Raw genomic sequence first — 22022 nt, forward strand, 5'->3', positions numbered from 1 at the left:
TTCTTAAAATGTTTCATCAACACGGTACTTGAACAACGATTTTGATTTTCAAATAAGTTATTGGCATTAAAAAAAATCCACTAGTTGTTGTGAGTGGACTATGTGTACATTTATGTGAGTATTTGTTATGTATATAATTGACATACTAGAACATCTTATCACTATTGTAGAACAAGAAGGAACATTTATATAGGAACATTTTGAATAGAGGACTTACCAAAAATTAATTTGACATCAAAATGTTTGCTTGCTTCCAACTAAAGTTGGTTGTATGAAGATGCTCAATGTAAAGTTTGTCATTTTAGAACTGATGATCTCCCCTTAATATATACAAACACCACCAGCCTTTGAGCATAAAAAATCACATAACGGAAAAAAAAAAAAGTAGTAAAGTACAACCAACAAAATTAGATCTATGCCTTAGAGAACATATGTAATACTAGGGGAAGAGCACCAATAGATAACATAGTTCCAAGAACCGTCACCTTATTGTTATGTTGACCCCCCAATAGCCTTCATATTGAAAACACCATTAATGAATAATAAGTAAATTATAAGTATAATTTTTTAGGGTTGAAAGAAGGAGAACAAGGATTGCAAATCTAATCAAGCTAATGGATCACACACAATCTGTTGATGTTTAGAAGAATCAAAAAATACCACCAAAAATTTCTAGAAGAATGATAAAGCATCATCTTTCCCCCAAAATAGAGGATTTGAATGCTAAAAAATCAATTTATGTAGATTAGAAAGAGAGTATAATAGGAAAAATATACAAATCAAAATATGTCTCATAAAGATATTATCACTATCAATCACCTCCTACCCCTTCACCTCCATTGGAGCAATTCTTGAATAACAAATTATTATCTTTTATTTATTCCAAACATGTAAATACTTTTTAGGTGAGAAACCATTACCTAGAGTACTTCCCTTGACCCCTTCAGTAGCAATTGAAATCAAAAGGTGGAACCAACATGAAAATACCAACTAGATAGTGTTGAAGATGGAACTCCATCTGCATTCACCAATCATGGAGCCAAAGGTTAATTTCTTGTACATAGATGTCAAATCCATGATCAAATCATAGACAAAAGAAAACCCAAAGTTTTCCAATGAAAATGAGAACCAAGTGAAAGGAAGAGAGAGGATGACATGTTGAATTAATTTTCTAATAAATCATTTTTAAAATTTTTGAAAACTATACATGTTTAGAATCTAAATACAAACTCTAAAAACTTAGTAGTTTAAAAATATTTAATTGTATGCATTAATTGGATAAATTAATTAAAATATTGAATTAAATGGATGGAATGGTATCCTTCCTTGGAGGAACAAATAATCGAAAACTAAATTATTTACTATAATTCTCTTATAACCTCTTAGAATCTTTCCTCTCTATAAGAATATGTTATTTGAAAATGAATATGTTATTAGTCGATAGGATTTTATGGTGAGATTTGCCCACCAAATTTAAGAATCCTCACACCTGAACTTTTTTGTTTAAAAGGTGTGTTACTTCTAAAGGTGCAGGTTGCAATTTGGAGTGCTTGCACATTGTTGAAGACTTTGGATACTTAAATGTGATGATGCAAATGGAGACTATGATATCAAAACAAGTTTGAAATGGAAAGTAAGTGACTAATGATAAACAAGAGCTAGATTTAGACCTTTGTGATCTTGATCCTTATGGCTAATCCTGCAAAACAAAATATAATTCTAGCTAGAAAAAGAAGAAAAATTTGCAAAAACAAAGAATACAGCTACAAACAATAATTAAATTTTTCTATTTATATTATTAAAAAAGTATGATTTGAAATGAATAAATAACACATGGGAGTAGAAATTATGGTGGAAGAGGTAGGGTTTAAAGTGCACTTATTTTCGTTAGCTTACATGCAAACAAGCATGCAACACCTTTTCCCTGCACAATTCTCCTTATTTCACAAATCGAATAGAACATTATGCAGCGGAACAGAAAGTTAACTTGTTGTATTGACACCCCCCATTAAGTCTAATTAACAAGAGCTATGGGTCCTAGCAACAAAGCCTGATCAGGACCCTGATTACAAAGAGGAAAGGAGAAAACTCAAGTGAGATAAACTCTTAACCATTTGTTGTGTGCTTCTATTCACAAAGAGAAGCAGAGAAGGGGGGCACTAGGAAGAGAACCAAACCACCGAATTGTGTGCAGTTAGAGAAAAAGGAAAAGCTCTTGGGGCTTCTGAAGAAAGGGGGTTTTACCCCTTAAATTGAAAGGTTGAAGGGTCCTAAGAGGGATGTTACCAACTATTTTGGCAAGCACTAGAAAGATGGGACTATTATCCTCCATGGGTGGAAGGTATTGGTTGATCAGAGCCTCATTCCCCAAGTCACCAGCCTATCGACTGAGGGGATGAAATTTTATAGAGATAGGACTTCTATACAGCAAGTTGTGTAGAAAATGCACACAAGCCGACCAACTTTTTTCAAAATCTTCAGGGATGAATATTACGATGATTTTAAAGCTAACCCCATAAAATTGGCAGATTTTGCGATTTCTAGATAGGCAAAATTAAGGTTCAAATGTGAAAATAGGACTCTATTAGGGTTTTGAAGAGAAAAGGGAATTAGACTGCAAATTTGAAAAGGGTAAAACCTAAAGCATAGGGAAACCTTGGAAAATGTTTATAAATCTGAATTTGAATGAAATTGTTTGAAACTTATACAAAATCCAATTAATTTTTAAAACTAGGGTTTTATGACCTAACCACTTAATTTTTGAAATTTGAATTTGGAAAAGAAGAGGGAAATAAAAAATTTGAATTGTAGGAATGAAGACAAATCTAAATATAGTCACAAATCTGAAAATTGAATGGAAGTTTAACTTTTGCACAAGTTCATGATAATGTTTGAAAATTAGGGTTTGAACAATTAACCACTTAATTTTGTAAAGTTGATTTTGTAAATTAAACAAGACAAGGAGGAAATTGAATTTGTCAAACAAAGCAATTTTTAGATGTAAGACAATAGCAAGATAAACACATGTTCAATTTCAATTTTAAAACAAGTGTTTTGAATGAATTAACCACTAAGTGTGCATAAAAATTAAACTTCCAAGTTTGTTCCAAGGAAAGAATGCAAGACGTCGCGTTCACCAAAATGTAATGTTGGGAAAAATGAGCGAATGAGAGATCTAGAGGAAAGCCTTTCTTCCCTCCGAAGAGAGATGGAAGTTTCACTTCGGATTTCCCTTCAAATACTTTTCACTCATTGCATTAGAAGATGGGGGAAAATGCACTAGATTCAACCTCCAGAGAAGGAGGTAATATTCTGATTGATGTGGGAATGGTAGGTTACTCCTCTCTTCTTGAATGAGATTGAATTTATTGAATTGTGTACTAATGACTAAGTGAATAAAGTGACAAAGATCTTGTTGTAAGTCGAGATAGAAGTGTAGGATGAAGTTGTGCACCAGGATCTGGTAATAATATGTCGAGACGAAGTCACCTTGGAATTTGACCAAAAGTTGCCCGGACCGTGGTGAAATGTGTACACGGTCCTCCAAAAAAATCCGTGAAAGGAAAATGATTCTTTCGCCTCTGCAAATGGATTCCAAATACGAAAGTACAGTTGCACACCTACAACCTACACATAGAAAAGAGAGGAAAAGGGGTTGGGATTGGGGGTTTGCCTTCATTTCAAACACCAGTTTTGGAATTAACCAAATGATGAAAGAAAGTACTTGCAAGTAAACGTAAATGAAAGATTGAAAAGTAAATCACCTCAAGGGAGGTTGTTATAGATATGTTGATAGAATTTTTCATATGAAGTTGAATGTTGGAATGAATCTCCTCTTCAATGGTTGAATCTTTGACTTGAATGCAACACCTATCCTTGAAAGAAGACTTGAGATGCTCAATACTTGAAAGTGATTCTTGAATGCTTCAATGCGTGATCTCGTGAACTTCTCGCTTATGAAACTTCCTTCCCCAAAATGACTGCAACTTATATACTCATCAAATAGTGTTATTGAACTAATTTTCCATGATAGGCGGACACTAGGGGAGTTTACCTGCTCAATGCACAACCACCAAAGCATAATTTGAGGATTAATACCCCAAAATAGAGTAGGGACAGGGGCACCATGCCCCTGTCCTGCCTTTTTTTCTAGGACGGGATGCTTGTTTAGGCAGAGTGGGGAGCAAGAAATATGCAGTTTTTCAAGGGCTCAGCAAGTCTCTAGTCTCCAATCAGGCTAAGGGATTCAATTTTTCATGTGTGGGGACCTTATTATGGTCAAAAATTGCAAGGGTCACAATTTTATGACACTAAAGTTATTATAATTATATTTAAGGTTTATGGATTGGTTGTAATAAATCGATTTAGGGAGTCATTGTGCCTTCTTCGACCTATGATTTAAATAGAAATTCATAGAGATTTAAGACTGACAAAATTTATGCATTGGGGTAAGTGATCAGGGTTGAAGATGGGTACCTTTTTCCTATAAAGAGAGATATTGATGTACTAATGTGATTAAAAAGAAGAAAAAGCTCAAGAATGTTGTCAATGATCTTTGTAATGAATAAGAAAATCACATTTTTTTCCAAACAAACCAATTTGAGAAATCTTTTTGTGCTTCCTATCAAGAAGTTAGATAATTAGGTTGTCTTGAAGATTGAGTACAGGGCTGTAGAAAAATTAAGTTGCTCATACAAGGCAAAGTACTAAGACAGAGACTTTTAAGGTTGATAATTTGCAGTATCTATACAAATGTACTCAATTTAAAAGTTGAATTCCACGTACTAATTAATTTTCATTTTTCTTATAAGGGTATATCTAAAATTTAGTGTTACCAATACCAGCTAAACACAAAAGTAGAGTAGAAAAGAAAAGCATCGATTTCCATATTAAAATAAAGAGTTTATAATTATGTCTTATTTTTTATGCCTAAATTGAAATAAATTGGTTATTCTTATAATTATTATTAAATATGTTATCGACACCGATAAACTAGTATATCAATATCAATAAAGTAAATATGCTAAGCAAACTTTAAACCTTAAAGCCAGACTTTAAAATATTTGCCTGCATTTTTCTTGCGTATAACAAAATGAGAGCTATGGAATGCTGTATGGAAATCTACTATAGGGTGGAATGGCTTAAATCACACACACTAAGCTTACGGTTTTAGTCTTAAAAATGTTAAACATTCAGAGTTGACTGACATTTTTTGTGCCTAATATGTCAATTAAGGAGTGTGTTTATGCAAAGAATACAAAGACTTTCCAATTTGAGTTAACAACTTAAATTTAACCAAATACATGTTGGAAATTATAATGTATTCAACAAAATACCATGCTCTCTTTAAATATTATCCACAATGGCCAAACTCAAAATAATTTTTATTTTAATGAAATGTAAAAGGTAGCATGGATTGTGGGTTTTTTTTTTTTTTTTATCGGTAATGGGCTGAAGCCAATAAGGTGTACATACCCTACCCCCTTGTGGGATTTGAACTTGTGACCTCTCTTTAAAAAGCACAAATTCTCCACCATTAGGCCAACTCAGGTTGTACGAGTTATGGGTTCTTTAATGTTCACTATTGTAACTCAAATTAGAACATGCAATGCAACACCAATTTGAGAAAGAAACAGTAACGGTGGTGATTGAGAAGTAAATAAGAATAAAGTATGACTTTCTAATGCCTTGTATATTCATTTGAAGGAGTTTTTTCATTTCATCCTTATAAAGTGGGATAGAATAGTATCAAACGCAACATCCTACCTAGTTAATAAATTGCTTGAGTCAAGTACCATATTTTCCTTGTTACATGAAATTTTTTATGTCAATTATTTTTATCTATAAAATCAACTACTAAAACCCACAAGGAGATAAGATGCTACAATAACACGAACTATAGTTGTTTTCAAAATTACTCCTACCCATCATACCAAGTTCATCAAAGTTGTGAGGAACATCCATGTAGAAGAAAGATAAGAGTTTCTACTCTCTAATGTCAACCACATTTTTAGTTCATAAGGAGGCAATTTATCTATCCAAAGTAGTAGAAGAATTTATAGGTTTGTGGTCAACATATCATGCATTGCAATTTCCTTTTTTCCTCTCCCACTATTTCATCTATAGATGACCCAATATCAATAGTAATGATATGTAATGGTTAATAACAAAAGAGTTCATCCAAACAAAAGGACCCAAAAATATCTAATTATTCATCATGAATTCTTCTGAACCAAATTTTGACACAAACAATTGCTAAGGATACACCCCTCCTTAACTAATTATTTATGCAAGATGCTACGAAATCAACTTTTTGTAACTAAATAACTAGTGTCAACAAACCAAATGAGAAAGTTCTATCCATACACGAATTAATAAATTCTAAAATTGCAACACATTGAGCATCATACACAATAAAATGACACAATATTTCTTGGCCCATTCAAATATACGAAGGACCTACTACACAAACTAAAAGGAGGAGTTTTAACAATAGGTGGAAAAAATATTAGCCATAGATATTAGAATAAAGCACACTCTATACCTTGAACATGAAAATTTAAATTTTACTAGGATTATAAAAGTCAATAGAATCAAATATAAAACTAAGGATATATAGAGTCAATAGAAAATTTAAATTTAAATTACACAAGGGAGTGAATCATTTAGTAGAATATCATTTGAAATAGTACACTACAATAAAGGCTTGCAACACCACATATGAGCAACTGAAATAGTACACTACAATAAGGGTTAGTTATTTAGATTATTTATAGACATGGCCCTACTAATGGTACGTCTAATCAAAACCTTTCATTGTTCTTCTCTGCTAAGAGCTTTGACTATCCATTGAGAAGCTAATGCATTGCCTTTCCATCTTAAATCCTTTAAGCCGATTCCTCTCATGTTCTTGCTCATAGTGCACCAACTCCATTTAATAGCACGATTCTTTCTCCCTCATTTTCCATTAGACCAAATGATCTTTTGGATATAATTAAACTTATAATTGCTTGAATTTCGTAAAGATGTATAATAAATGTTGTAGGAAGATAGTATCTTTTGACAAACTTGAACCCTCCCTCCAATGATGAGGTAACTCTCCCTCCAATGGTAAGGTGGTGCTTATATATTCTGTTTCCTTAAATTTTATCAATTTAACTTCTAACCCACTCTCACATAGCTTTCAGCTTGGGCTCTACTACAAAAGGTATACCAAGGTATCTAATCAATTGGTTAGGTCCTTCCTACCTAAAGGAGTATTTATCTAACCAAATTGGGGGTTCCTCGTCCCATCCTAGGAGAGTAGATTTAGCCATTGAGATATCTCCACCAGAGGCTTCACAGAATAGCTCTAGTTTGTACAAAAGTGCATTTAGATTTTCTTCTTTCAATTTAGTTAAAATTGTGGTATCATCTGCAAACTGGATGTTAGAGAGATTTCTTCCATTGGGTAACTTAATTTCATCCACACCCGAGGAGGTTGAGTAATCTCTTAGGATATAATACAGAGCATCAGCAACAATGATATAAAGTGCAAGGGCAAGGGAGCATCCCTTCCTTATTGATCTAGAAAGGAAAAACCTATCATATTTCACACCATTGATTTCTACATAGGCCTTAGCATTTTTTATTAGTATGTTGACCTGCCTATAGTAGTTTTCTAGAAACCCAAGGCATTCCATCACCATATTGATAAAAACCCCAATCTATTCTATCATATGCTTTTTCAAAGTCCAATAGTAGAATGATTGCATATTGTCTAGACTCTTTAACCCATCTCATAGCCTCCCAACATGTGAGGAGATTCTCCAGACTGTATCTTCCCTTTACATATCCTGTCTGAGTAGGATATATAATCTTAGGCATAATTCTCTCTATCCTTTGTGCAACAACCTTGGCAAGAATTTTATAACAGACAGTTAACAAGGTGATAGGCCTCCAATTTTTTATCAATGTTATGTCCCCTTATTTAGGAATAAGTTTTATGACCCCTGTATTTACATCCTCCCCCAATGAGCCATTAATTTTAGCTTCTTTATAGACTTGCATCAAGTCCTCCGCAATCCTATGCTGACAACTTTTGTAAAATTCAATCGAAAGACCATCAATTCTTGGGGCCTTTCCATTATTAAGAGATGAGAGCCTCTTTGATCTATTCTAAAGTGATTCTCTGATTTAACATGGTAGCATCTTCTTCAAATATCTTCCTTGGGATAATGGATTTAAGTTGTCTCCTAGCATTGTCTTTCTGCACTTCACAGCGTCCACTAGTGGATAGTTTTTCATAAAATCTAGCAAAAAACTCCAAAATGTCTATCTGATCAAATATAACCTTACCTTGGCTTTGCATTGGCTAAGCTCTGTTCATATTTATCTCTCTCATTAATTCCTCCAAGATGATCTCAAAGAGAGTATTCTCTGGTGAGAACCTGGACCAAGTGAATCCATGTGAGATTTTCGATGTGAACATCATAGCTGCTCCATCTCGAAGCCATCCTTCAAAATTCTTCTTGATTCTGATCACCCTTGTTACCTGCACATTTAGATCATGAAGGATGAGTCTCCTGGGACACTCAGTAATATTCTTGTCACTGTCATTAATCATATCATCATTCCTATATTTCCAAATAAGCCAAAGTAATTCAACAGAACAAATAGACCAGTAGAGGTTAGCCTCTTTCTTGAGACCCTGGATATGAGCAGTTGCAATCTCAAAAATGCTTTTTAAATCAAAATTATTTTATTTTGTGTTTGGTGGATAATATTATCTACATGATTATCAAGTTATCAACCATTTATTAACATGCGTAATTGTCTTTACTAATTAATAACAATTTCACGGATTAAAAATGTTTAATTTTTTAAATTAATTATTAAAAAGAATATTTTTCAAATGCCGTAGGCTATCAATATCAACACTAGTTTACAACATTTTCAAAATAACTTTAAAAAATATCAACCACAATAAATTTAATTTGTTGACTTTTAGTGAGTAATGTATCTTTATATAAGACTACTATCTCAAAACTATAGATATATTGAGTAGAAAATATATGAGAAACTTAAAATTCTCTGGTTAGTTAATCACTTTCATATCTGACTATGACCATGTAGATGTCAAAAATCTACATGGTCAATAATTTAAAAAATCTACCACATTTATAATTTGACATTTTTTTTAAATAATATTCATGTTATCTTTATCCTAGTCGATTCCTCACTAAAAGATACATGCTCACTACTAAGATCTCTGTAAAATAATTTATTTTGTACAAGTAAAAAATAAATAAAACACCCCACTATGGTGATGGAGGCCCATGTTGTCCTCCATCCTTTTATAGAATATTCTAATAGGTGAAAATTGTGTAAATTTGATTATTATTTTTTTTAAATAATTTTTTTATTACTAATAGTTTTATAAACAATCTTATTTATCTTGCAAAAAGTTGGTTGCATATTTTCACAGAATTATTTTAAATAGGAAGATAAATGATTGGATAAATCTTTATTCTACATGAACATGATTCTGTAATATACCAACGTATCATTTCAAATCAATTCTTAAATAACAAAAAAAAAAATTGAAACATAAAATAACCCTTTGAAATCAAATTTTTATATCAAGAATAATAAGTAAATTATATGTATAATTTTTTAGGGTTGAAAGAAGGAGAGCAAGGATTGGAAATCTAATCAAGCTAATAGATCACACACAATCTGTTGATGTTTACAAGAATCAAAAAATACCACCAAAAATTTCTAGAAGAATGATAAAGCGTCATCTTTCCCCCAAAATAGAGGATTTGAATGCTAAAAAATAAATTTATGTAGATTAGAAAGAGAGTATAATAGGAAAAATATACAAATCAAAATATTTCTCATAAAGATATTATCACTATCAATCATCTCCTACCCCTTCACCTCCATTGGAGCAATTCTTGAATAACAAATTATTATCTTTTATTTATTCCAAACATGTAAATACTTTTTAGGTGAGAAACCATTACCTAGAGTACTTCCCTTGACCCCTTCAGTAGCAATTGAAATCAAAAGGTGGAACCAACATGAAAATACCAACTAGATAGTGTTGAAGAAACTCCATCTGCATTCACCCATCATGGAGCCAAAGGTTAATTTCTTGTACATAGATGTCAAATCCATGATCAAATCATAGACAAAAGAAACCCCAAAGTTTTCCAATGAAAATGAGAACCAAGTGAAAGGAAGAGAGAGGATGACATGTTGAATTAATTTTCTAATAAATCATTTTTAAAAATTTTGAAAACTATACATGTTTAGAATCTAAATACAAAATCTAAAAACTTAGTAGTTTAAAAATATTTAATTGTATGCATTGATTGGATAAATTAATTAAAATTTTGAATTAAATTGATGGAATGGTATCCTTCCTTGGAGGAACAAATAATCGAAAACTAAATTATATACTATAATTCTCTTATAACCTCTTAGAATCTTTCTTCTCTATAAGAATATGTTATTTGAAAATGAATATGTTATTAGTCGATAGGATTTTATGGTGAGATTTTCCCACCAAATTTAAGAATCCTCACACCTGAACTTTTTTGTTTGAAAGGTGTGTTACTTGTAAAGGTGCAGGTTGCAATTTGGAGTGCTTGCACATTGTTGAAGACTTTGGATACTTAAATATGATGCTGCAAATGGAGACTATGATATCAAAACAAGTTTGAAATGGAAAGTAAGTGACTAATGATAAACAAGAGCTAGATTTAGACCTTTGTGATCTTGATCCTTATGGCTAATCCTGCAAAACAAAATATAATTCTAGCTAGAAAAAGAAGAAAAATTTGCAAAAACAAAGAATACAGCTACAAATAATAATTAAATTTTTCTATTTATATTATTATAAAAGTATGATTTGAAATGAATAAATAACACATGGGAGTAGAAATTATGGTGGAAGAGGTAGGGTTCAAAGTGCACTTATTTTCGTTAGCTTACATGCAAACAAGCATACAACATCTTTTCCCTGCACAGTTCTCCTTATTTCACAAATTGAATAGAACATTATGCAGCAGAACAGAAAGTTAACTTGTTGTATTGACACCCCCCATTAAGTCTAATTAACGAGAGCTATGGGTCCTAGCAACAAAGCCTGATCAGGACCCTGATTACAAAGAGGAAAGGAGAAAACTCAAGTGAGATAAACTCTTAACCATTTGTTGTGTGCTTCTATTCACAAAGAGAAGCTGACAAGGGGGGCACTAGGAAGAGAACCGAACCATGAAATTGTGTGCAGCTGAAGAAAAAGGAAAATCTCTTGGGGCTTCTGAAGAAAGGGGGTTTTACCCCTTAAATTGAAAGGTTGAAGGGTCCTAAGAGGGATGTTACCAACTATTTTGGCAAGCACTAGAAAGATGGGACTATTATCCTCCATGGGTGGAAGGTATTGGTTGATCGAAGCCTCATTCCCCAAGTCACCAGCCTATTGACTGAGGGGATGAAATTTTATAGAGATAGGACTTCTATACAGCAAGTTGTGTAGAAAATGCACACAGGCCGACCAACTTTTTTCAAAATCTTCAGGAATGAATATTACGATGATTTTAAAGCTAACCCCATAAAATTGGCAGATTTTACAATTTCTAGATACGCAAAACTAAGGTTCAAATGTGAAAATAGGACTCTATTAGGGTTTTGAAGAGAAAAGGGAATTGGACTGCAAATTTGAAAAGGGTAAAACCTAAAGCATAGGGAAACCTTGGAAAATGTTTATAAATCTGAATTTGAACGAAATTGTTTGAAATTTATACAAAATCCAATTAATTTTTAAAATTAGGGTTTTATGACCTAACCACTTAATTTTTGAAATTTGAATTTGGAAAAGAAGAGGGAAATAAAAAATTTGAATTGTAGGAATGAAGACAAATCTAAATATAGTCACAAATCTGAAAATTGAATGGAAGTTTAACTTTTGCACAAGTTCATGATAATGTTTGAAAATTAGGGTTTGAACAATTAACCACTTAATTTTGTAAAGTTGATTTTGTAAATTAAACAAGACAAGGAGGAAATTGAATTTGTCAAACAAAGCAATTTTTAGATGTAAGACAATAGCAAGATAAACACATGTTCAATTTCAATTTTAAAACAAGTGTTTTGAATGAATTAACCACTAAGTGTGCATAAAAATTAAACTTCCAAGTTTGTTCCAAGGAAATAATGCAAGACGTCGCGTTCACCAAAATGTAATGTTGGGAAAAATGAGCGAATGAGAGATCTAGAGGAAAGTCTTTCTTCCCTCCGAAGAGAGATGGAAGTTTCACTTCGGATTTCCCTTCAAATACTTTTCACTCATTGCATTAGAAGATGGGGGAAAATGCACTAGATTCAACCTCCAGAGAAGGAGGTAATATTCTGATTGATGTGGGAATGGTAGGTTACTCCTCTCTTCTTGAATGAGATTGAATTTATTGAATTGTGTACTAATGACTAAGTGAATAAAGTGACAAAGATCTTGTTGTAAGTCGAGATAGAAGTGTAGGATGAAGTTGTGCACCAGGATCTGGTAATAATATGTCGAGACGAAGTCACCTTGGAATTTGACCAAAAGTTGCCCGGACCGTGGTGAAATGTGTACACGGTCCTCCAAAAAAATCCGTGAAAGGAAAATGATTCTTTCGCCTCTGCAAATGGATTCCAAATACGAAAGTACAGTTGCACACCTACAACCTACACATAGAAAAGAGAGGAAAAGGGGTTGGGATTGGGGGTTTGCCTTCATTTCAAACACCAGTTTTGGAATTAACCAAATGATGAAAGAAAGTACTTGCAAGTAAACGTAAATGAAAGATTGAAAAGTAAATCACCTCAAGGGAGGTTGTTATAGATATGTTGATAGAATTTTTCGTATGAAGTTGAATGTTGGAATGAATCTCCTCTTCAATGGTTGAATCTTTGACTTGAATGCAACACCTATCCTTGAAAGAAGACTTGAGATGCTCAATACTTGAAAGTGATTCTTGAATGCTTGAATGCGTGATCTCGTGAATTTCTTGCTTATGAAACTTCCTTCCCCAAAATGACTGCAACTTATATACTCATCAAATAGTGTTATTGAACTAATTTTCCATGATAGGCGGACACTAGGGGAGTTTACCTGCTCAATGCACAACCACCAAAGCATAATTTGAGGATTAATACCCCAAAATAGAGTAGGGACAGGGGCAGCATGCCCCTGTCCTGCCTTTTTTTCTAGGACGGGATGCTTGTTTAGGCAGAGTGGGGAGCAAGAAATATGCAGTTTTTCAAGGGCTCAGCAAGTCTCTAGTCTCAAATCAGGCTAAGGGATTCAATTTTTCATGTGTGGGGACCTTATTATTGTCGAAAATTGCAAGGGTCACAATTTTATGACACTAAAGTTATTATAATTATATTTAAGGTTTATGGATTGGTTGTAATAAATCGATTCAGGGAGTCATTGTGCCTTCTTCGACCTATGATTTAAATAGAAATTCATAAAGATTTAAGACTGACAAAATTTATGCATTGGGGTAAGTGATCAGGGTTGAAGATGGGTACCTTTTTCCTATAAAGAGAGATATTGATGTACTAATGTGATTAAAAAGAAGAAAAAGCTCAAGAATGTTGTCAATGATCTTTGTAATGAATAAGAAAATCACATTTTTTTCCAAACAAACCTATTTGAGAAATCTTTTTGTGCTTCCTATCAAGAAGTTAGATAATTAGGTTGTCTTGAAGATTGAGTACAGGGCTGTAGAAAAATTAAGTTGCTCATACAAGGCAAAGTACTAAGACAGAGACTTTTAAGGTTGATAATTTGTAGTATCTATACAAATGTACTCAATTTAAAAGTTGAATTCCACGTACTAATTAATTTTCATTTTGCTTATAACGGTATATCTAAAATTTAGTGTTACCAATACCAGCTAAACACAAAAGTAGAGTAGAAAAGAAAAGCATCGATTTCCATAATAAAATAAAGAGTTTATAATTATGTCTTATTTTTTATGCCTAAATTGAGACTCGATGATCTCCCCTTAATATATACAAACACCACCAGCCTTTGAGCATAAAAAAACACATAACGGAAAAAAAAAAAAAGTAGTAAACTACAACCAACAAAATTAGATCTATGCCTTAGAGAACATATGTAATACTAGGGGAAGAGCACCAATAGATAACATAGTTCCAAGAACCGTCACCTTATTGTTATGTTGACCCCCCAATAGCCTTCATAGTGAAAACACCATTAATAAATTTGTTTTGTACCAATAGCCAATCTTTTTTTGTAATTAATTGGCCCATTTGTGAACAACTATTGGAACATTTGTCCCATTTGTGCACCACTATTGGAACCTTTGTGCATCGCTATTTGGACATTTGTCAACAAGTACTAGCAATTTTGAGTTGACGGTTACTGGAACATGTTTAGTTAGGTATCAGGCGACACTTTGAAATGTGTACTTTTTTACCTTTGTGCGCATAACTGATTCCAGAGCATGCATCGTTACTACCCAGAAGCCAGATCAATAGCTATAAGCAGTTAAGTTGCATACGAAGATGACTAAAAAAAACCAAAATACGACGTACCCTTTAGGATCTGTGGGTGCACGAAGTTAGCTATAACGACTACTGGTGCTCTTCCCTATGAAAATACCCTAGAACAAATGTGATATAATGAACAAATTTAAGTTACATATTTTCCTTCATCAGATCTTTAGAATCAATGTCACATCAAACATATTTCCACACATCTTCCATAGAACTACATATACTTTTCTTTGCAATTACTCTCTTAACATTTAATATTTCAATCCTCACTCTAAATTAGTTAATCTAACGTCATTTTTACTTATGTGTGCGTCTTGTTGTATTAGACTAGACTTGTATAGCAATAGGTAATTATGGCCATACAAACGTTATCATCCCAAAATTCAATAGTTTCGATTCTCTTAGTCAAAAGACACGCCTGTTATGCCTTAAAAATATATTTGGAAAAAGAAAAGAAAAGCAAACTAACTCGTACTCTGCTGTTATGCCTCCTTTTATCTGCGCTTGTGAGAAAAATATTTAGGCTGTTTCGAAATTTCAATTCAGTCCACTAAATCAGTTGAGAGGTTTTAAAAGGTGTGGAAAGTATTCACATTCACTGAAAAGCAACTCTTTACAGTTAAAATCCATACAAGGTCTGCAACAGGAATTATGTTCTACATATTCTCTTTATTTTCTCTTTTGCAATTTTTCCTAGACTTGTGATTGGGATAGTTAGCAGATTCAACACACTTTAACATGCAACTGATTATCATTTCCAATGCAGAAGGATGGAATCCCAGCAGTTACAAAGAGAATTTCCTGCCTCTGAGGTATGAATACTATACCATCTTGTTATTCTTATAAAGTGGTTTTGGGTTTGGATCATTTGCGTTGGGCTTGGAGTTTATTTCATTAACACTTTTGGTTTGGTAGGTTGCAAACGAATTTGTGAACCAGTATTACTGTGTTCTAAACAACTGTCCAGATAAGCTATACGAGTTCTACAAAGATTGCAGCACTATCACCCGCCCTGAACCCAATGGTCAATTGTTGCATGTAACAACCCTAGAAGTAAGTCAAATATTGCACTAGATTCAGTGTAAAACAGTTTCAAATCATACAAATTCATTTTTGAAATACAATATTACCATATGGCATGCAACTACAAGATACCTTCGAAGTTTAATTTTTATGCATGGTTTAAGTTTACATTTCTTTATTCAATCAAATTTGCAGACATAATGTTGTTCTTGTTTTGAATGGTTGTTACCAACAGGCTATTAAAAACAATATAGTGTCTTCGCTCAATGAGGGAAATGCGGTTAAAATAGGAACTGTGGATTCACAAGAAGCTTATAATGAATCTTATATCATATTGGTAACTGGGATCATATTAGGGCACGAGAATGTCGAAAGAAAATTTGCCCAGTCTTTCTTTTTAGCACCACAGGAGAGAGGCTATTTTGTTCTAAACGATGCATTTCGGTATTTGGAAGAATCCCAGTATTCAGAAGACAAAACTTATATGTCGGCTAATGCTGTTTGTGATGAGCCTTTGCAGGAAGGTAAAATGGTCTCTTCTTCTATCTTTCAGTATTTTTCGATGTAGAATCTTCTTTAATCGCAGCCTTTCTGTGTCTTAGCAGAGATAGTTCCTGCAAAAGAAATTCAAAGATTTGAATCACAACCTTCGAAATTGGAAAATAAACATGCTACTGAAACTGTTGAGAATGAACAACAGCTTAAGGATATTGAGAAAACTATTTCACCACCAGAAGAAACAACAAAAATGAGTTTTCTAGCAGTCGTAAGTATAAACATTTTGAATGCACGTCGAGCACTTCAAAGCCCTTTCATACATTGAGCGTTTGTAGAATATGATGTTACTGATATTTTTTTCTTTGAATGTTCAGCTTTTGAAAGAGAACCCACATCCTATTCAAAGGCCAACCGTTGTGGTGAAATTTCCAATAAATACCGGACTGAAAGCAAATGTACCATCACAAGTACATACAACATCACAATCCTTGAACTCTAATTCTGGAAAAGCCCCAGGTTACCATAATCTTCCCTTCACCATTTTTTAATTGTATCTTTCAGGTTCTTAATTTCTCACTAACCTTGAAATCCCATATAACTTACAGTCAATGAGAACTCAATCCATTTAAGAAATTTGCCATGGAATTCTACAATTACTTTGCTTGAAGAAGAGTTTAAAAAATATGGTTCTATAAAGCCTGGTGGAATTCAAATCAGAGCCAACAAGGTATGTTTTTGAAAACAAATCTCGCTTGTTTTCTGCTCTTTTCCTTCTGTAATGTTTAAATACTGTAATGCAGGAAAAAAACTTTTGCTATGGTTTCATTGAGTTCCAATCATCAACTTCTGTGGAGAGTGCTGTAAAGGTACTTAATTTGTATCGAATTATTTAGTGTTATTAGATATTGTATTTATCTTTATTTTCATAAAACTTGTATTTATATTTTGTAAGCAGGCATCTCCTATTGTCATCTCTGGGCGTCGCGTATATGTTGAAAAGAAAAGGTTGGCTGGTTTCAGAGGTATTTCGCAAAGCCTTAATTAAGTTATTATCTATTCATATAATGTAATATAGTCTTCAAATATAATTGTTTTTCTCTGCTCCTACTGATTGATTTCTACCATGGAAAGACAATATTCCAAATGGCGTAAAGAGAGGAGGCGATCGTCAAGGACGCAATGGCTATGCAAGAAATTTCTAACTTGTATTTCCGAGAGCTTCAAATGTACAGAAGAAGTACATGTTTTTTATTCATACTTGGTCTAATCTAAAGTAGTTTACCCCGTAGAGGCATAACCAGTATGAACAAAGGCAAAGGCATAGGCATGGGAGAGCATAGACAATAATAGAGTCACCTTGCCCAGATTGAGATAGAGACCCCGCAAGGGCGGATGGAAACTCTGCAGCTGGTCATGAATTTGGAACCACGCTGCAACTGGAAGGGATCCTGAGCAAGGTGCTGGCTCCGAAGCTGGTTTTACTGGGTCTCGAAAACCAATCGCTTCTGATGGTGATTTGAAATTTCGAAGAATCATCAATGTAAATGTAATTAGAACTCTGTATGGTTTGTTAAAGAGTTCTATTTTTGTTATCTATATATAAAATTTTGTTATATCTTATACAATGAAGGTTTGAAATATGTCAAATGTATAATCTACATCATATGTCATGAATATTATAAAAGGTATAATCTACATCATATGTAATTAGAACTCTGTATAGTTTGTTAAAGAGTTCCATTAGATTCTCTCCTCCACACCTTGTTTTACCTTTTATATTATTCTATTTTCATAATATTCTATGTTTTATATCTTATTCAAAGATATTAAAGGTTTTAAGGATATTTTATTGGTGATATTAGATGGGTCAAATGTGAAAAATAGAGAATTGAATGGACCATATCATGACTACCAACTTTCATAAGATATATTAGATGAGAAAATATTCGAATCATATACTAAAATCTGTTAATGAATGTTTACTTGAATAAATAAAACTTTAAGAGTTTCTTATAATACAAGGAATAAAATTGGTCATTTGTTGAGATTAAAAATTAGAAAAGGATCCTAAAGGAAGTTTATTGTGGTGTATGTAAATAACAAAAAATTGAAACTTGGTATGATACTATAAGCATGGAAATAGACCTTTGTATACAAATGAAATGATAGATTCCTAGGATTAGAAAAAAAAACACTAAACACGCAAGATCATGTTTGCTAAGTTGAATAATAGGATTATAATCGTAAGGAAGGGAATTATGTGAATTATGTTGTATTATAGATTCTAGATTAGGTCTTTTTGTAAAATTTATTAAGGTGATCACTCACAAGAAGGTGGTAAAATAGAGAACCACAAAAGTACTATAGATTATGTGTGATATTATCAATAATTGTATTAATTAAGCTAAAGTAGATCAATATTATAGAAGTGGGCTAAACTTTAGGGCCAAATATAATGATACGGGAAAAAATTTCAATAAAATTTTATAAAATAAATCTATTATAATAGTTAAATTTATAACTTGTATATTTTTAGAGCTTGAAATGTATAGAAGAAGTATCTGTATACAGTGAATGTTAGAAATATGTCAAATGTATAATTATTAGAAAATTGTAGTTAGATAATATATGTATAAATTTGTTTTATATAAATTATAACACAAAATAAATTAATTTTTTTAATTATATAAATTTATATTTTTTTTAAATTGTTTTTATTTAAACTTTGTTTCGCGCAATTTTTTTTTTTAAAAGAAATGATTTCATATGGTGAAATGATTATATACCATTTTATTGATGAAATACTTACCTACCATGTTATGATTTTTTTAAATAATATTTAATGTTAAGAAATGTTATGATTATCTTACATCATAAATTTTTATGTGCTAAATTACACAAGGGAGTGAATCATTTAGTAGAATATCATTTGAAATAGTACACTACAATAAAGGCTTGCAACACCACGTATGAGCAACTGAAATAGTACACTACAATAAAGGCTAGTTATTTAGATTATTTATAGACATGGCCCTACTAATGGTATGTCTAATCAAAACCTTCCATTGTTCTTCTCTGCTAAGAGCTTTGACTATCCATTGAGAAGCTAATGCATTGCCTTTCCATCTTAAATCCTTTAAGCCGATTCCTCTCATGTTCTTCTCATAGTGCACCAACTCCATTTAATAGCACGGTTCTTTCTCCCACATTTTCCATTAGACCAAATGATCTTTTGGATATAATTAAACTTATAATTGCTTGAATTTCGTGAAGATGTATAATAAATGTTGTAGGAAGATACTTTGACAAACTTGAACCCTCCCTCCAATGATGAGGTAACTCTCCCTCCAATGGTAAGGTGGTGCTTATATATTCTATTTCCTTAAATTTTATCAATTTAACTTCTAACCCACTCTCACATAGCTTTTAGCTTGGGCTCTATTGCAAAAGGTATACCAAGGTATCTAATCAATTGGTTAGGTCCTTCCTACCTAAAGGAGTATTTATCTAACCAAATTGGGGGTTGCTCGTCCCATCCTAGGAGAGTAGATTTAGCCATTGAGATATTTCCACCAAAGGCTTCACAGAATAGCTCTAGTTTCTACAAAAGTGCATTTAGATTTTCTTCTTTCAATTTAGTTAAAATTGTGGTATCATCTGCAAACTGGATGTTAGAGAGATTTCTTCCATTGGGTAACTTAATTTCATCCACACTCGAGGAGGTTGAGTAATCTCTTAGGATATAATAGAGAGCATCACCAACAATGATATAAAGTGCAAGCGCAAGGGAGCATCCCTTCCTTATTGATCTAGAAAGGAAAAACCTATCATATTTCACACCATTGATTTCTACATAGGCCTTAGCATTTGTTATTAGTATGTTGACCTTCCTACAGTAGTCTTCTAGAAACCCAAGGCATTCCATCACCATATTGATAAAAACCTCAATCTATTCTATTCTATTTTATTTTGTGTTTGGTGGATAATATTATCTACATGATTATCAAGTTATCAACCATTTATTAACATGCGTAATTGTCTTTACTAATTAATAACAATTTCACGGATTAAAAATGTTTAATTTTTAAATTAATTATTAAAAAGAATACTTTTCAAATGCCGTAGGCTATCAATATCAACACTAGTTTACAACATTTTCAAAATAACTTTAAAAAATATCAACCACAATAAATTTAATTTGTTGACTTTTAGTGAGTAATGTATCTTTATATAAGACTACTATCTCAAAACTATAGATATATTGAGTAGAAAATATATGAGAAACTTAACATTCTCTGGTTAGTTAATCACTTTCATATCTGACTATGACCATGTAGATGTTAAAAATCTACATGGTCAATAATTTAAAAAATCTACCACATTTATAATTTGACATTTTTTTTAAATAATATTCATGTTATCTTTATCCTAGTTGATTCCTCACTAAAAGATACATGCTCACTACTAAGATCTCTGTAAAATAATTTATTTTGTACAAGTAAAAAATAAATAAAACACCCCACTATGGTGATGGAGGCCCATGTTGTCCTCCATCCTTTTATACAATATTCTAATAGGTGAAAATTGTGTAAATTTGATTATTATTTTTTTTTAAATAATTTTTTTATTACTAATAGTTTTAAAAACAATCTTATTTATCTTGCAAAAAGTTGGTTGCATATTTTCACAGAATTATTTTAAATAGGAAGATAAATGATTGGATAAATCTTTATTCTACATGAACATGATTCTGTAATATACCAACGTATCATTTCAAATCCATTCTTAAATAACAAAAAAAAAAATTGAAACATAAAATAACCCTTTGAAATCAAATTTTTATATCAAGAATAATAAGTAAATTATAAGTATAATTTTTTAGGGTTGAAAGAAGGAGAGCAAGGATTGCAAATCTAATCAAGCTAATGGATCACACACAATCTGTTGATGTTTAGAAGAATCAAAAAATACCACCAAAAATTTCTAGAAGAATGATAAAGCATCATCTTTCCCCAAAAATAGAGGATTTGAATGCTAAAAAATCAATTTATGTAGATTAGAAAGAGAGTATAATAGGAAAAATATACAAATCAAAATATTTCTCATAAAGATATTATCACTATCAATCACCTCCTACCCCTTCACCTCCATTGGAGCAATTCTTGAATAACAAATTATTATCTTTTATTTATTCCAAACATGTAAATACTTTTTAGGTGAGAAACCATTACCTAGAGTACTTCCCTTGACCCCTTCAGTAGCAATTGAAATCAAAAGGTGGAACCAACATGAAAATACCAACTAGATAGTGTTGAAGATGGAACTCCATCTGCATTCACCAATCATGGAGCCAAAGGTTAATTTCTTGTACATAGATGTCAAATCCATGATCAAATCATAGACAAAAGAAAACCCAAAGTTTTCCAATGAAAATGAGAACCAAGTGAAAGGAAGAGAGTGGATGACATGTTGAATTAATTTTCTAATAAATCATTTTTAAAATTTTTGAAAACTATACATGTTTAGAATCTAAATACAAAATCTAAAAACTTAGTAGTTTAAAAATATTTAATTGTATGCATTAATTGGATAAATTAATTAAAATATTGAATTAAATTGATGGAATGGTATCCTTCCTTGGAGGAACAAATAATCGAAAACTAAATTATTTACTATAATTCTCTTATAACCTCTTAGAATCTTTCTTCTCTATAAGAATATGTTATTTAAAAATGAATATGTTATTAGTCGATAGGATTTTATGGTGAGATTTGCCCACCAAATTTAAGAATCCTCACACCTGAACTTTTTTGTTTAAAAGGTGTGTTACTTGTAAAGGTGCAGGTTGCAATTTGGAGTGCTTGCACATTGTTGAAGACTTTGGATACTTAAATGTGATGATGCAAATGGAGACTATGATATCAAAACAAGTTTGAAATGGAAAGTAA

At 32.1% G+C, this 22022-nt stretch overlaps 1 protein-coding gene across 1 annotated transcript; it reads left to right on the forward strand.

Moving 5' to 3' along the window:
• The first annotated feature begins 15323 nt into the window (after positions 1-15323).
• On the forward strand, positions 15324-17276 carry LOC131862580 (nuclear transport factor 2-like). The gene is made up of 9 exons (XM_059215062.1): positions 15324-15365; positions 15469-15606; positions 15812-16100; positions 16182-16342; positions 16449-16590; positions 16680-16801; positions 16875-16940; positions 17030-17096; positions 17206-17276. The coding sequence occupies exons 1-9, from the start codon at positions 15324-15326 to the stop codon at positions 17274-17276; spliced, it is 1098 nt and encodes a 365-aa protein (XP_059071045.1).
• Positions 17277-22022: the final 4746 nt, after the last annotated feature.

The sequence above is a fragment of the Cryptomeria japonica genome, unplaced genomic scaffold (genome assembly GCF_030272615.1).
Source record: "Cryptomeria japonica unplaced genomic scaffold, Sugi_1.0 HiC_scaffold_48, whole genome shotgun sequence".
NCBI classification, from domain to species: Eukaryota; Viridiplantae; Streptophyta; class Pinopsida; order Cupressales; family Cupressaceae; genus Cryptomeria; species Cryptomeria japonica.